Raw genomic sequence first — 16499 nt, forward strand, 5'->3', positions numbered from 1 at the left:
TCTCCGATTTCGTATGTGTTTTTGTGGCGCAGTTTAATATAGCCTCTAATGTTGCGTCTGTATATTTTTTTGTCAACGGTATAAGTATTGTTTTTCAACTGCATATGCATATCTTTTTAAGTACGACTGATTTTTGTGATTATGGGCTGCATCACTTTCCTCCAACTGAGATAGATAAAGAGAAAAAGACAACAATATTGTGAAAGATCTCAAATAATACAATTTCTTGGGCTATAAGATTTTGATGGCACAACCTTTCTTTCAAGATCTATGGTGGTTTCCAATAACATTTTTTCCTGTAAATTAATCAATATGAGAGTGTTGTATTGAGATAATTGAACACTGTGAAAGTTTATGTACTTTTGTTTTGAGTTCAGAATGTTGATCAAGCATTGACCGGGACTGGCACTTAGACAACAATTCCAAGATTTGGTACTGTTCTAAATTCTCTTTAGACTAAAAGAATCAAATATAAGCTTATGGTTTCTTGAGATTCTGTATACCTTTGTGGATCTTATCTGTCTAAGTGATGTATCTACTTGATTTGTAGCTGCTCAAGCTCATCCACTGCCATCCCGGCTATCTCTTCACCTAGCAAATGCCTAAAGTCAGAAGAGTTATAAGTATACAGAGACATGGAGTAAGCATTCACATGTGTAATGAATAACGCTATGTACCGTTGTGAATGTTGTAAGATCTCTACTCTTGATTTGAGCTTCAAGTAGTCCTCGTACTTCTCCATTCACATAAGAATCGTGAACGATGCCAATATCTGGAGATCAAATAACACCAATCAAGACCACTTCGTCTGAAATATAAAAAAATAGCATAAACAATATCAAACTTATGTGTATTGTTTCCTTGTTTTGATCATAGGAAACTTATTTAAGCAGATCCGACCAGAAGATATATAAAAATGCTCCATCTTACTCACTTGTTTCGTGTCTCTATATCTATCTCGACTTCTCCGTTGCTCTTCATCTCAATATCTCTGTCACTTACTCTGTTGCTCTCCATCTCGTTCTCTCGGTTTCTTACTCCAGCGCTATCCCTGTCGATTTCTCAGATGTGAGAGACGATTGGTTCAGAAATAATAAGCCAACAAAAACAATCAAACCAGAAGGCTCTGTAAATCAGAATTATAAGGGGGAGGAAGGTTCACTTGATGTTTATAAAATGAATAAAGAAGAAGACTGGAAAGAGTGTGACGTTCAAACTTTTTGATTGATGCAATTAAAAAAAAAAGAAGAAGAACAACTTGGAATTTGCTGAGATGGAGATGAAGAGATGCGAAAGGGGAAAATTGGTGTGAAGGAAACAAAAGAACAAACCTATTTGCACGAAGAAATCAACTTAAACCAATCCTTCATTCCATTTATCGTACAAAAAAAAAATTCCAGCTCTTATAAACTCACATCCGAGAGCCTATCACCTCCCATGTGAGAGCTTAAACTGCAGCAATCGACTTTGTTATCTCTCTCTTCACACTCTCCGTAACTTGTTCCATGGCTATCCATCTTGATATGCCCGTCGCCTGGTCCATAAGCCCTCCTCCCGCTTGCTCCGCCGCTTGCTATGAACCCTCCCACTCGGAGAAAAAAATCCTGGAATTAGCCATAACACAGATCTATTAGTATGAAATAAAAGAGATACTAAGATAAGATGAGATTAAGGAGAGAAGCACTTACACATATTTATAATAAGAATTCACCGCCTTTCAGATCAAAGAAACATTGAAGACGACGCAGTGGGGTAGTGAATCAATGAGATTAATCACTAAGCCTTTACTCAGACCGTTTCGACTGGTGTGAAGAAGGGGAAACGGCATCAGATCACCGCCCGGGGAAGAGGACCTTGGTTTCTTCTCCGTCGTATTAGGGTTGGCGACAACATCACTCAATCGGGCTGACAAAATACCGAACTCCACAGCCCAACGCTCAACTCACAAAACAAAGCCCACAAAGGTAACGTTTAATGAAACACGGCGTTAGCAACTCATGGACACGTGTCGGCGTCACAGAGACCCTATTTGTGACATGGCGTCTAACGTGTCAACAGGAGAGAAAGAACCATATTTTATAGTAATAGATATATATGTTCTAACAATAATGTTATAAAACAATTTAATGAATTATTGATTTGTAAAAGATGTAAAAAAATGTAACTAAATATTACATAAATCCTACTAACTTTTTTTAAAAGTATTAATAAATAAAATATGTTTAAAATTAATTGGACTTTGTAGTCTGGTGGTAAAGAACTCACAACTGTGAGTTCCGCCACTAGGTTCGAGTCGCAGCCACTGTTAGATTAACATGAGATGATTACCAGTCTTCTCTAAATGTTTTCGGCGGCTTTTCTGGCGGACAAATTCCCAGATTTCTGGGATAGTCATTAGGTGTTAGTCGGGAGTTCCTTGGGACATCCGAATACGAGGGTCATCAAAAAAATATGTTTAATATTAGCTACTAAAAATTCACTTTTTGATTTTAAAATATTAATATATGTTATAAAAAATAAAATATTATATTGTATCAAAATTTTTAACTTAGTAAATATTTAATTAAAATAATGATTTAGCTCTAGTTTTGACCACCACTTGGTCCATCTTCCAAGACCCGAAACCGTCTCTCCTAGACGCCGTCGTTGAACTCTTTTCAACAGGCGTCGAGAGTCTCACACGAATTCGAAAGTCCGTCCACATCAGAACCGTCTTAAACTCGGCCGCGCTACAGAGATGACTATGCCCTGCGGCAACGGCCTAGACTCTGAATCAACTGTAGAAACCGAATTAGCGTCTCTCCGTAACCGCGTCAAGGTAGTTTTTCTCCTCTAATAATTTTGGTGAAGTAACCAAGAAATTGATTGATCTATATATCTCACCAGGAGTTAGAGGCGGAGAATGCCAAATTGCTATTACAGGTTTCGAGTTGCCAATGCCAACAGGTTAACTATTTTCTTAAACTTGTCATTGTTTTTGGTTGTCCATGTGTTGGGTGTTTAACTTTATTTTTCTGTAGATGGAAGTGAAGCATGATGTGCCTGTGTTAGATTCTGGAAATTTAGTTAGGAGAAGCAGGAGAGGTAGAAAACGAGCTGATAAAGTCATACCGACTCATCTTATCTCAAAGAGATTTGTTGCTCTCAAAATCATGTATTTTGGTAAGAGGTATGATGTGTTTTCTTTAGCTCTCTCTTCTCCATGAAATCTTATAAATGAATTTTAACTTTTTCTTGTTATAGATTCTATGGCTTTTCTGCCGAAGCACAGATGGAACCAAGTATTGAGGTTTGGTTATGTTCTCTCCTTATGTTTTGTGTTTACAACATGAGTAAGTAACGTCTGTGCAGTCAGAAATTTTCAAAGCACTAGAAAGGACACGGCTTTTAGTTGGTGACAAGAAGGACTCTAATTACTCCAGGTGCGGGAGAACAGATAGAGGTGTTTCGTCAACAGGTCAGGTGGGTTGCTTGAGCTTTGTATTACCTTGTTTCTCTCCCACCAGTTTGTATGTGGTGAATCATCTTGTGTGTCAATGGTATACCTTTACATAGATTCATTTTAAACTCACCAGTTTAGATATCAATTACTCATCATGCTGGTCTTCTTACAGAACATTCCGTAGGGTAGCATTTCGGAAGCAGTAACTCATATATGCATTTGATTCTTGATTCAGGTGATTGCTTTGTTTCTAAGGTCCAGACTGAAGACACCTTCTGGAGACTCTGAGGCCCAGAAAATTAATGGAAGTAGGTTTACTCTGAGAATGTTTCTCACTACTCAGTCTACTTGTTTCTCCTGTCTCGTAATGGTGTTTATGTAATTCTCTGTTCTATCTTGTCTAGGACCAGAATATGATTATGTAAGAGTGTTGAATCGTGCTCTCCCTGATGACATCCGAGTTTTGGGATGGTCTCCCGCTCCCCTTGACTTTCATGCAAGGTGAGAGCGTTGCCTTCTTTTCCTTCTGTTCTTGTGTGCATGCGTTATTCTCCCCTTCAGACTCCAGAGTATTCTGTGAACCACTTTTGGAAGGGGCGTGCTTATCTTTATGTTTCTTTGGGTACAGGTTTAGTTGCTCGGCTAGAGAATACAAATATTTCTTCTGGAGACAAGACCTAAATCTTTCGGTGCAGTGATCCTCTACACTTGTGATATAAAGTCAAAGCACTTCATGATTGAAACAATCTAAGATGCTTAATTTGATTTGCATTTTTTTCTCTAGGCCATGGACATTGCTGGTAAGAAGTTCATTGGAGAGCATGATTTCAGGAACTTTTGCAAGATGGACGTAGCAAATGTGCATTGCTATACACGACGTGTTACTTTCTTTGAAGTCTCTCCTTGTCAAAATAGGTCGGCTTTGGTAAAAAAGAGCTCATTGAAGCAAGTTTTTCTGTTTCCAGTTTGATTACTGCTGGCTGCATTAGTATACTAACTGATTTTGGAAGCTACAAAAGGCTTAGGTCAACTAAGAGTTTTGCTTAAGACCGCATGCTTTTCTGGAACATAGGGTTTTATGACAAGAATTGGGCAAACTTTTAACAGTTCACAAAATCATAGAAACAAATTAAATTGTGCATCCTGTTAGGTACAATAGCACCCATTGTTAAGCTCTGACCAGTCTTTTCTGATCATTTTACTGTTGTCTTTATTTTTTTGCCTTTAGTCCTAAAACCTCCTGTGATGTATTTGTTTTTCTTCTTGTGAAGTCACGAGGGTGATCAGCTTTGCACATTTACAATGAGAGGCAGTGCTTTCCTTTGGCACCAGATCCGCGCCATGGTTGCTGTGCTATTCATGATTGGACAGGGCGTCGAATCTGTTGATGTAAGTTCTTAGGCGCCTTCTTGTCATCTTTTCCCAGCTCAATCCCACCCTTACTTAGGGGGTTCATATTTTCAGGTGATAGATACATTGTTGGACACCAAGAAAACGCCAAGAAAACCTCAATACCTCTTGGCCTCAGAGATCCCCTTAGTCCTCTGTACATGCGAATTCGAAAATGTCAACTTCATTTGTTCTTCTGGTAATGAAATGAGCTTTGCTCGAGATAATCTTGGAACTGAGTTTCAGAAAAGCTAATGATAATAGCAAATCTCTTTTTTTTTTTGTCTAAAAGGTGCTGCAGAGTCATTGAGGTCTCATTTTAAGAAAGAATCGCTGACGTACCAACTAGAGTCCGTGATTTTCCAGGAGGCTCTCCGGAACTGTTTACCTATAGGCAATGGTACGTATCCCCCTCTACCCTTAGTAGTAACCTAACCTGAGTTCAATGAAAGAGAGAATCAACTCAAAGCTTTTTTGAGTTTTAACAGATCAAATCTCATTTAATAGTGAAGAAAAGAAGAAGAAAGCAGCAATACACGTTCCTCTATTATCTCGTCCTACTGAGCGTAAGTATCTCTATATCTCACTGCAAACATGTAGAGATGCAAAGATGGAGAGCTCTTGTATGATGATCCTTATCTTTTTATTTCTGCAGCTTCGTATGAAGAACGATCTGCGAAATTGAAACCCAGACAAGAAGAAACATGTCCTGTGTAGTGTAATCGACCAACAGGGATCTTCTCGGCGACCATTAAAAGAACAGAAAGGCTTCTCAATTTGTTTGTTGTAGCAGTTGATTGAGGATTTCTGATTTGATGATATAAATTTTGATTTCATATAATATGATTCGATACTTTTATGTAGATTCATATTGGTTTCAAACTTTTGATTTATTCTCTTTTTAACAGTTTGCATATGAACAGTTTATATATTATTATTTAAAAAAAAATGTAGCCAAAAATTGATAAAAATGTATTTCTGGTCGACGATATCAACAGATCTTAACAATATGGCATATTGTTACTACTTAGTCCTGTTCAAAATCGCGGCCGCTAGGTGTTTGGAGTTTGACCGCGGAAATCGTTGAAGCTGTGTATTGATTTGCCTAATTCTCGAGTTGATCGCTTAATTTTCAAGTTGACGTTTAATTTCCGTTTAATTCCAGCGTAAAGTTTTTTTTCGCCTAAAACACTGTTGACTATTGACTATTTTTTATTCGTTATTGAATAACAGAATTTGTATAAATATCATTACCAAATAATAACAATTAGCTATTAAGTCCAAAATCATTGTTCAAACCTAAAACAAATACATATATATTGCAATTGGAGATTCTAACGTATCAAATAAATCATAATCTAAATGATTCAACAAATCAAAAAAAACTATTTAAATGTTTTTATAAAAATTTATGTAATTATGTCTAAGAACTTGCAACATCATGTTTAAAAATAGCTAAATAAATTATAAATATATAAAACTATATTTAAAACTAGTTTCTAGTTTCCGAATACTCCTTAATTTTTTTGGTAACTCGCTAGAGCCTAGTGCGTTTCCGAACAGGGCTACTTCCTAGTGTCGGGAAGAAGTCTGTCGGAACAAAACGGCTTCGCTACCAAGACCAGAAGCGCGGTGAAACTGAAACATAAAAACAAAGAGTTGAAAGTGAAACAAGAGCGTCATAGTTCAGTTTTGGTGAAGCCTCAAATGGAATGGCTCGAGTTTACATGGAGACGCTGATACAGAGATGCGTCACTTTCCCCCAAATCAAAGAGCTCCACTCCCATTTCGTCACCGCCGGCCATCTCCAATCCTCCTTCCTCCGCTCTCGCCTCCTCGATCGCTGCGCCGTTTCTCCCTTCGGAGACCTCTCCTTCGCCCTACAGATCTTCCGCCGCATCCCTAAACCTTTAACCAATGATTGGAACGCAATCATCCGCGGATACGCCGCCAGTTCCCAGCCGTCCCTCGCGTTCTCGTGGTATCGCTCCATGTTGTTGTCGCAAGCTTCGTCGTCATCGTCTCTGTCTAGAGTCGACGCTCTCACATGCTCTTTCACTTTAAAAGCCTGCGCACGTGCGCTCTGCTCCTCCGCCACGGCCCAGCTTCACGCTCAGATTAACCGTCGCGGGTTACTCGCGGACGCGCTTCTTTGCACAACCTTGCTCGATGCCTACTCTAAAAACGGAGATTTGGCAAGCGCGCATAACCTGTTCGACGAAATGCCTGTTAGAGATGTCGCGTCGTGGAACGCTTTGATCGCTGGATTAGCGTCTGGGAACCGAGCTCACGAGGCGTTGGAGCTGTATAAACGAATGGAGATTGAAGGAGTTCGAAGAAATGAAGTAACTGTTGTTGCTGCTCTCGGAGCTTGTTCTCACTTGGGTGCTATTAAGGAAGGTGAACATATCCATGGCTACGTAAAAGACGCGAACTTGGATCAAAACGTGTTCGTCAGCAACGCGACCATCGATATGTATACGAAATGCGGGTTTGTGGATAAAGCTTTTCAAGTGTTCGATCAGTTCACAAGCAAGAAGAGCATTGTTACGTGGAACACTATGATCATGGGGTTTGCTGTGCACGGAGAAGCGCACAAGGCGTTAGAGATGTTCGAGAAACTTGAGCACAACGGCAGCATCAAGCCTGATGATGTCTCCTACTTAGCTGCTCTAACCGCGTGCAGACACGCCGGATTAGTGGAGTACGGTACATTTGTATTCAACAACATGGCTTGTAACGGCGTCGAGCCTAACATGAAGCATTACGGCTGTGTGGTTGATCTGTTGGGCCGCGCAGGAAAGCTGAGAGAAGCTCACGACATTATATGCTCCATGTCTATGGTACCGGATCCTATTTTATGGCAAAGCCTTCTTGGAGCTTCAGAGATTCACAAGAACGTCGAGATGGCTGAAATAGCTTCTAAGAAACTGATTGAGTTGGGTGTTTACAACGACGGGGATTTCGTCTTGTTATCCAACATTTATGCAGCGCAGGGAAGGTGGAAGGACGTAGGACGAGTGAGAGGTGATATGGAGACTAAACAAGTGAAGAAGATTCCCGGTCTTAGCTACATAGAAGCTGAAGGAACTATACATAAATTCTACAATAGCGATAAGAGCCATCAACTGTGGAGAAAGATCTATGAGAAGATCGATGAGATCAGGTATATATATTTTGCAATTAGTACACAACTGAGAATTGCAAATCTATTGCTTTTGGGTTTACTCTTTTTTTTCATTTGATGAAATTAGTTTCAAGATAAGGGAAGACGGTTACGTGGCGCAGACGGGACTTGTGTTGCACGACATTGGAGAGGAAGAGAAAGAGAACGCTTTGTGTTATCACAGCGAGAAATTGGCGGTGGCTTATGGATTGATGATGGTGGAAGGTGCGGGAGAGGAGACTCCGGTGAGGGTTATAAAGAATTTGAGAATTTGTGGGGACTGTCATGTTGTCTTCAAACATATCTCGAAAATTTATAAGAGAGAGATCATTGTTAGGGATAGAGTTCGGTTTCATAGGTTCAAAGACGGCTCTTGTTCTTGCAAAGATTATTGGTGACATTACAATATAAAGAGGCGATGATGAGTATGATAAGAACTTGTATGTATTTGTATTAAGATCCGCCCAACCACCCTCTCTTAGACTCTACAGATCAGAGTACTAAGCCTAACTTGTATCTCACAAACGAGCATACAACTCTCGTGATTCCAACTGAATGAATAACTGTAACAACTAATGAATCCCTTATATACTGAGACTCATTTACATTCTTTATTAGTCACGTAACTAACTTGCCAGCTAAGCAACACTCGCGTTCCTTTCCTCTTCGCTTCTTTTCTTTCTCCTTGAGATATAAACTCTCGAAGGCATATCAATACCCCCCGGGTAGAGAACGAGCTTGTCCTCAAGCGAATAACTTGGAAATTGATGCTTCAGATCAGATAAACGCATCCAAGAATTCTCATGAGACGGCAGGTTCTTCCATGACACCAACACCTCCAAATGTCCTTCAGCATCATATCGTGTACTAAGCAACTCGTTAGGTTCCACCAGTAACTCATCATCTCGAGACAAGGACACCGGTAAAGGAGTAACAATGCTACCCTGTTCAATGACTGCTTCAGCTGAGAGACATGAAAAACCGGGTGTACCTTTGATCCTTTTGGCTTATCGTCCCAATTCTTTCCAGAACCTCATAACGACCATAGTAACGTGCAGCAAGCTTCTGACAGAGACGCCGACTCACAGTCTGCTGTCATATGGTCGCAACTTCCAGCTCTGCCCATTCACAAGGACTCGATTCTATGTCCAAACATCACATGCCAGCAGATGTGGTCACCATCATAGGTACTCAAGATATGTCTATGATCGATCTCCTTATGCTTTCCTCGTCGAGACAAAGCCTCCTTCTTCTATTGCCTTGGCTGATCGATCCGTATCGGGCTTATCTGATGGAAGACCAGAACATCCACCTACTTACGGTCCGCCCTCACTTATCTCTTCCTTAGATTAACCGAATCCGCTAATGTGTCCAATGGAAGGGAGGCTACAGGTGTAGCTTCAAGGTGTAGGGTAGAAGTCAGGCTATACACTAGGATGGCAGTCCCAACTGAGATGAGTACTTTGCTGGAATGGCAGCCCCAACTGCTTAGCTCAAGGAACAACACGACCTCTATACCCCCGAGGAGACTCCAATGAAGATGGTGGAGGAGCGGAAGGCTGATAGGTGTGCTCAAATAGATTTTCACACAACCTCAAACTCCAAATCTCTTCTTTTCTTATCTGTGTTATTCTTCATAATATCTTGAGCACGAAGCAAGTGCTGTTTAACGTCCTGTAGCATCACATCTCGATCTCGTAACATCGTTTCCAACTCAAAATTCTTCGTAGAACCCTCTTCAAACCGTAACAGAGCAGGCGGTTCACGACCATAGACCATTTGAAACGGAGTACACCTAATAGCTGTGTGATAAGACGTATTGTACCAAAGCTCAGCCCACATCAAATACTTGGACCACGTCTTAGGATGCACAGAAGCGAAGCAACGTAAGTAGGTTTCAAGACAACGGTTCAAAACTTCAGTTTGACCATCCGAATGAGGATGAAAAGCCGTGCTAAAGCGAAGAGTAGTACCAGCTGCCATGAAACAATCTTTCCAGAAAGTGCTGAGAAAGATCTTGTCTCTATCAGAGATGATTGATCTAGGGAAACCATGAAGTTTGACCACACTTTCCACGAACTTCTGAGCAACATCTGCAGCAGTAAACAGATGCTTCATTGGGATGAAGTGACTGTATTTACTTAACCGGTCAACTACCACAAAGATCACGTTCCAGCCTCTAGAAACAGGCAAACCCTCAATAAAATCCATCGAGATGTCTTCCCATATCTGATTCGGAATGTCAATAGGTTGCAGCAATCCTGCTGGTACACGCGTAGAGTATTTATGCGTTTGACAAATCTCGCATTCTGCTACATACTCTTGTACACTCTTCCTCATCTTTGGCCAATAAAATGTTGCCCGAATCCTCTGTAGTGGTTTAAAAACACCAGAGTGTTATCCCAACAAGCTGTCGTGACATTTACGCAAATCACTGGAATGTGGATCGAGTTACTTGGCAGAAACAAACGGCCTTTGTAGAACAACCTTCCTTGCACCACTGTAAACCCTTCCTTAGGTGCTTCACCACTACTTACTTTCGCAATCAGATGTTGTATGCTCGTTCTGATCCACTTCTGCATAAATGTCTTGAGCTTGTAAAGACGCTGGCAACGTCAAGGCAAAGAATCTAGGGATCACCTCAATAGCAGTATAATGAACTATTCTTGACAGACCATCAGCTACACGATTCTCTGCTCCCACCTTGTACTCAATGTCGAAATCATAACCCAAAATACGTGTCAGCCATCGTTGATAATCCAAAGTAACCTCACGTTGCTCCAACAGATACTTAAGACTCTGTTGATCCGTTCTTACTACAAACCTTCTGCCCAACAAATAGTGACGCCATTTTTGAATAGACAACACAATAGCCATTAATTCCCTCTCATAAATCGGTTTCTGCTGTTCCTTCTCTGTCAAGGCATGGCTGGCTGAAGTAAGCAATGGGGTGTTTACCCTGCATCAGTACTGCTCCCAAGCCATATCCCGACGCGTCAGACTCGATGATAAAGACTTGAGAAAAATCAGGAAGCTTCAATACCGGAGTTGACGTCATAGCCTTCTTCAATGCTTCAAAAGCCACAAGAGTGTCGTTAGACCATTCAAACTTGTCTTTTTTAAGTAGCTCTGTTAGTGGTCTCGCTAACATCCCATAATGCAATACAAATCTTAGGTAATATCCAGTTAGTCCCAAGAAACCTCTGACATCCTTCACTGTTCTAGGAATTGGCCATTTAACCACTGCTTTTATCTTTTCTGGATCTGTAGAAACGCCTTGCTCTGAAATACAATGCCCCAAATACTCAATCTGCGTTTGACCGAAAGCACACTTTTTTCTGTTCGCAAACAACTTGTGCTTGCAGAAGATCTTCAACACTTCTCTGAGATGCTCTACATGTTCTTCCATTGAAGAGCTATACACCAATATGTCATAAAAAAACCAACACGAACTTGCCCAAGTAAGGTTGAAACAGCTCGTTCATGAGAGACTGAAAGGTAGCTGGAGCATTCATCAATCCAAACGGCATGACTGTGAATTCATAATGCCCCTCATGTGTCCTAAACGCAGTCTTCTCAATATCCCCTTCTTTCATACGTATCTGATGATAACCCGATCTCAAATCCAGCTTAGAAAACCACTTGGCTCCGTTGAGTTGATCCAACAGCTGGTCTATCATAGGGATGGGATACTTGTCTGGAACGGTAGATCGATTTAGCATCCTATAATCCACACAAAACCTCCAACTCTTGTCCTTTTTCTTTATCAAAAGAACAGGACTAGAATAAGGACTATGGCTCCTGCGAATCACTCCAGTCGCTAACATCTCCTTAACACTCTTCTCCATGATTTCTTTATGCACTTGAGGATATCTATAAGGCCTCACAGTAACCGGTCCACAACCTTGTTGTAGGATGATCCCATGTTCACGTCCACGTACCGGAGGAAGCTCGGTAGGTTCGTGAAAGATATGCTCAAACTCATTCAACAAGTCAATGAGTTGAGGAGGAGTCTCAGAGTCTGGCTGTAGTGATTCAATCATATTTTCTTGGCGCAAACTTGGCTGTTCTCCTATTAATGTAATCTGCTTCCCTTCATAAGCAAACGTGTATTGATGCCTCTCCCAATCTACTTCACATTTCCCAAGCCTACGCAGCCAATACATGCCAAGAGTGACATCAATATTTCCTAACTCCAAAACAATGAAATCCGTAGTGAAAGTCCACCCTTGGAGAGTTATTTGCACATTTCTACAAACTCCCACTCCACTCACGGAAACTCCTGTACCCAACAACACTTCCAGGCTATTACTCTTCTCAGTAACTAGCTTCAGCTGCTCTGCTACTGCTGGTGATATGAAGTTATGAGTGGCTCCACTATCTAACATCACCAATAAAGAACATTTCTTGATACTGCCTTGGAGCTTAGTTGTAGTTGGTGAATCTTTTCCCAAAAACGACTGTAGAGATAAGGTCTTTAATTGTGGTTCCCACAGTATCTCATCCGTCTCTGTATCAGTAGTCTCTTGATCAACTAGCTCCAACTCAACTCCATTAAAAACTGTCAAAACACGAAGAGAAGCATTTGGACAAACTCCATTAACAAGATGCTGACGACTCCACTTAGCATCACACTTAAAGCACAAGCCAAGTCGTCTCTTTTCTGCAATCTGTGCTTCTGAAAGACGCAGTGCTTGTCTCGCAGTTCCCTGAGGTGTTGGAGTTGTTGTTACTGCAGGTTGCGCGGTTTGTTTCTGCTTCCAACTACTCGTAGGAGCATAACTCGAGTAAGATTTAGAACTACTGCTCATTGTTGAGTTCCCTTTCGTTTTCCTCAATTGAACCTCCTTCTTCACCACACTAAACAGAGAACTGTCTTCCATCTGATAAGCCGTAGCAATCATATCTGGAAGATCCACAGGCTTACACATCGTCACTACCTCTCTCATCTCTTCAGTAAGACCATTCATGAATATCCCTTCACGCTGAGTATCCGAGATGCCAAAAGCTTGTGTTGACAGGTCCTCAAACTGGGTGAATATATTCTGCAATCGTTCCCGTCTGACGAACGGCGAAGAACGGTTGACTAGGATCTCGCAATCGCACTCTGCTGAATCGCGTGATCAACCTTTGCTTGAAATCTAACCATGTCTCAAACGGTCGCCTCAAGATTTCACTATTGAACCAGCTCAGCACATCACCGCTCAAACTGACCGAAACCAGCTCGATCTTCGCTACCTCATCGTAACCTCCCAATCGAAAGAATCTTTCAGCTAAATGCGATCCAACCGTACGCATCTTCACCATCGAAGATCGGAAGTTCGACGCGTTTCATCATCTCTCGATGATCGCTTATCGCGTTCTGAACCCTAGCTTCTCCCATCGTAGGACTCCGGCCAGGAATCGAGTCAGAGTTGTGTACTCGATTGTCACTGGTTGACGGAATCTGTTGATGATCTTGAATCGCCGTCGTATTCTTCGTTAACAAGTTGAACAGCTCCGTGAACATATCCTCCAAGCTCGTCATCGAAGCTCGTAACTGCACCGTCGATTCTTGTTGCTCGGCGTAGTTCGCCGCAACCGTCTGTGAAAGAGATTCTAACGTCGTCGCTCTCGTCATCTTCAAATCGCGATCTGTTCGATCCAGAACGCTCTCACGCACCAATTTGATAAGAACTTGTATGTATTTGTATTAAGATCCGCCCAACCACCCTCTCTTAGACTCTACAGATCAGAGTACTAAGCTTAACTTGTATCTCACAAACGAGCATACAACTCTCGTGATTCCAACTGAATGAATAACCGTAACAACTAATGAGTCCCTTATATACGGAGACTCATTTACATTCCTTATTAGTCACGTAACTAACTTGCCAGCTAAGCAACACTCGCGTTCCTTTCCTCTTCGCTTCTCTTCTTCCTCCTTGAGATATAAACTCTCGAAGGCATATCAGAGTATGTTTCTTTAAACCAAAAATTTTGACTAGGCTTTTTACAGAAACACTAATTATAAATGAAAATGAAAAAATCATACATTCTCTTTAACAAGAAGTGCGTGGAATAATATTTTTTTGGTGAAAGTTTTATATGATTGCATTTTCTCTTTATTTAAAGTAGGCATATGCATAAAATACTTAATCTGAAATCTGAACCATAACCCAAACCAAAAAAAAAAAAATCTGTACTTAGTCTGAAATTTAAGAAATACATGAATGGGTTTTGTAAGATGATACAAGACATATCCGAACCTCAAGTATTATTAGCCGAACATAAACGGATAACCCAGAAAAATCAAAAAATCCAGAAAAAATAATCTTAAAACCTTTAGTATGTCTAAATTAATCACAAATATAAACATTTGAAACTTAAATATGTATTTCATATATTTAATTATATATTTATTTTGAAATGATATCTAAAAGGTATTTATTTATTTTATTTTAAAATACCGTAAATATCCAATTCTTTTTTTTTTTGAATTATACAGAGGTATCCTGGCCCCATCGAAGTGGTCCAGACTAGTCACGTGTTGCCACATGTCGGTAAATATCCAATTCTATATAAATACATATTTATTTCTTTTTTTTGCTTTTAATTTTGGATTTAACTTCATATATATCTTAACCGAACCAATATAACCAGATCCGAACGGTATATGGTTAGTCTATGATTTTTACGATGTAATACAAATTAGAACCAAAAAAATGTGTTATATCCGAATTCAATCCGTACTTAAAAATTTACCAGAATGAGACTTATGGTGTGATTTAAATGAGAACCAAAATCAAAAAATTCCTATTCCGTAACCCAATGGGTATCTGAACGCTCAAACCTAATTTTAAAATATTTCTATGTTTTGTTTAAAATAGTTTTATATTTAATAAATATTTACATATTTGTTGGAATAACCCGTAATATTAACTCATAAAAATATCAACAATACCATGTTCTATCATATCATCAAGCATTCATAGTAGTTAAGTATTAATATTTATTGTATCAATATATATATATATATATATATATATATCTATTTTTAATACTATATCTATAGGAATTATATTATTATGTATCTATAGTGAGGGTTTTCAAGAATTTGTCTTTTGCATTTGGTTTAAATTATAGTTGTATAGGCATGTATAATTTTTATTATATTAATAAATAAAATATAATTGCTTAGTTACTTAAATTTAATGTGAATAGAAATTGAATTCATTATTTTTTAAAGAAAATAGATTAGTTATTTAGCTCCTTAACATTAGGAAAGTGTATATATTTAATAATATTTATGTTAGGTATAAGTAGAAATAACAAAAAAAGCTAGTTAAATGTATGGTTCAACCTAGACTACGTGTAAGTAAATAAAATTACTTCTGTTTTAATAGTATCAATGATTAATTCTATTTTAATATCATATATAATATAATTATAAAAATTATAAAGATATAATATATTTTTATAATAGAATGTTTATATTAAATTAATTTATAATTATACTATAATACTAATTACAAAACTAATCAATTCATTAATTAAACAATATTTAAAAAGTTTAATAAGATTTTGTAAGTTTTTTTCTCAGAAATTTTTTATAACTAAAATTAATTAGATTACACTTAAAATTCATTTATTATTAATATCCTTATAACTATGTAGAAATGTTCTATATTTAATAAATTAATGGTTTGTTGAAAATAACTCGGTTTTGTCATTCACTGTTTAAGAAAATATTTTATGTAAAACAAGAATTTTTCTTTGTCATGGTTTAGAAATTTTATAAGGATATGTTATATATTTAATAAAGTATTGGTTTCTTCAAAAAACTCATTTTATCATTCACATATTTAAAAAATATTTTATGTAAAATAAAATAATAATTTCTGTCATGGTTTATATATTACTTAATCTAAACTTTGGCTTTTATCTTGTTCTTGTTTGATTATTTTATGTATATAAGATACAGATTATAAAATGCAAAATGGAAAATGATAAACAATATCACAATGTTTTGAATGGTTAAGAATAATTAACGATTGAGTTCATTTGAAAAAAACTAATGTTTTCTTTATGTTTATACAAAATTTATAAATTAATCTTTATTATAAAATTTTATGGACCATATTTGACAAGACCCACACCACATTAGGGTTTTTATACGGTATATTATCTTATAAAATTGTGTCATATTTTGAATCATACCAATCCGAGCATTGTGAAAATTATTAATTTTGTGGTAATAAACTTATCTAATACTAATTTATACTAAATTTTAAAATTATTTTTATTTTATTTTATAAACCAAGTGTTACAAAATTTAAATACAGTTACACAGTCTAAAATGGTTTTATTCTCATTTTCTATAGCATTTATAAACTTCTTAAATACAATTATATATATCGAATTTTCGAAGAAATTCCAAAATATTTAGTACATAATACTAGCTCCTCCTCCTGTAGAATAGGAATTAATTACTATTTATTATTTGAATTTAGGATAATAGGA

At 38.2% G+C, this 16499-nt stretch overlaps 2 protein-coding genes and 1 long non-coding RNA gene across 4 annotated transcripts; 2 read left to right on the top strand and 1 right to left on the bottom strand.

Moving 5' to 3' along the window:
• Positions 1 to 502: 502 nt before the first annotated feature.
• LOC130498477 (uncharacterized) lies at positions 503 to 1832 on the bottom strand. The gene is made up of 4 exons (XR_008937374.1): positions 1332 to 1832; positions 935 to 1051; positions 678 to 772; positions 503 to 602 (listed from the first exon to the last, which is right to left on the bottom strand). It is a non-coding gene; the product is annotated as an uncharacterized LOC130498477 (long non-coding RNA).
• A 780-nt stretch (positions 1833 to 2612) lies between these two features.
• Positions 2613 to 5745, top strand: LOC108840052 (uncharacterized). 2 transcript variants are annotated; one of them, XM_018612879.2, is made up of 14 exons: positions 2613 to 2818; positions 2887 to 2946; positions 3021 to 3169; positions 3244 to 3289; positions 3352 to 3462; positions 3678 to 3750; positions 3847 to 3943; positions 4071 to 4131; positions 4227 to 4357; positions 4714 to 4831; positions 4907 to 5030; positions 5124 to 5231; positions 5339 to 5397; positions 5487 to 5745. In XM_018612879.2, exons 1-14 carry the CDS (start codon positions 2738 to 2740, stop codon positions 5514 to 5516), a joined length of 1248 nt encoding a protein of 415 aa, XP_018468381.1. In that variant the 5' UTR covers positions 2613 to 2737; the 3' UTR covers positions 5517 to 5745. The 2 variants fall into 2 exon arrangements, with proteins under 2 accessions (XP_018468381.1, XP_018468373.1); XM_018612871.2 differs by having other exon boundaries at positions 2615 to 2818; positions 5320 to 5397.
• Positions 5746 to 6337: 592 nt separating this feature from the next.
• On the top strand, positions 6338 to 8450 carry LOC108839876 (pentatricopeptide repeat-containing protein At1g34160). The gene is made up of 2 exons (XM_018612662.2): positions 6338 to 7997; positions 8086 to 8450. The coding sequence occupies exons 1-2, from the start codon at positions 6544 to 6546 to the stop codon at positions 8393 to 8395; spliced, it is 1764 nt and encodes a 587-aa protein (XP_018468164.1). The 5' UTR covers positions 6338 to 6543; the 3' UTR covers positions 8396 to 8450.
• The last annotated feature ends 8049 nt before the right edge of the window (positions 8451 to 16499 follow it).

The sequence above is a fragment of the Raphanus sativus genome, chromosome 1 (genome assembly GCF_000801105.2).
Source record: "Raphanus sativus cultivar WK10039 chromosome 1, ASM80110v3, whole genome shotgun sequence".
NCBI classification, from domain to species: domain Eukaryota; kingdom Viridiplantae; phylum Streptophyta; class Magnoliopsida; order Brassicales; family Brassicaceae; genus Raphanus; species Raphanus sativus.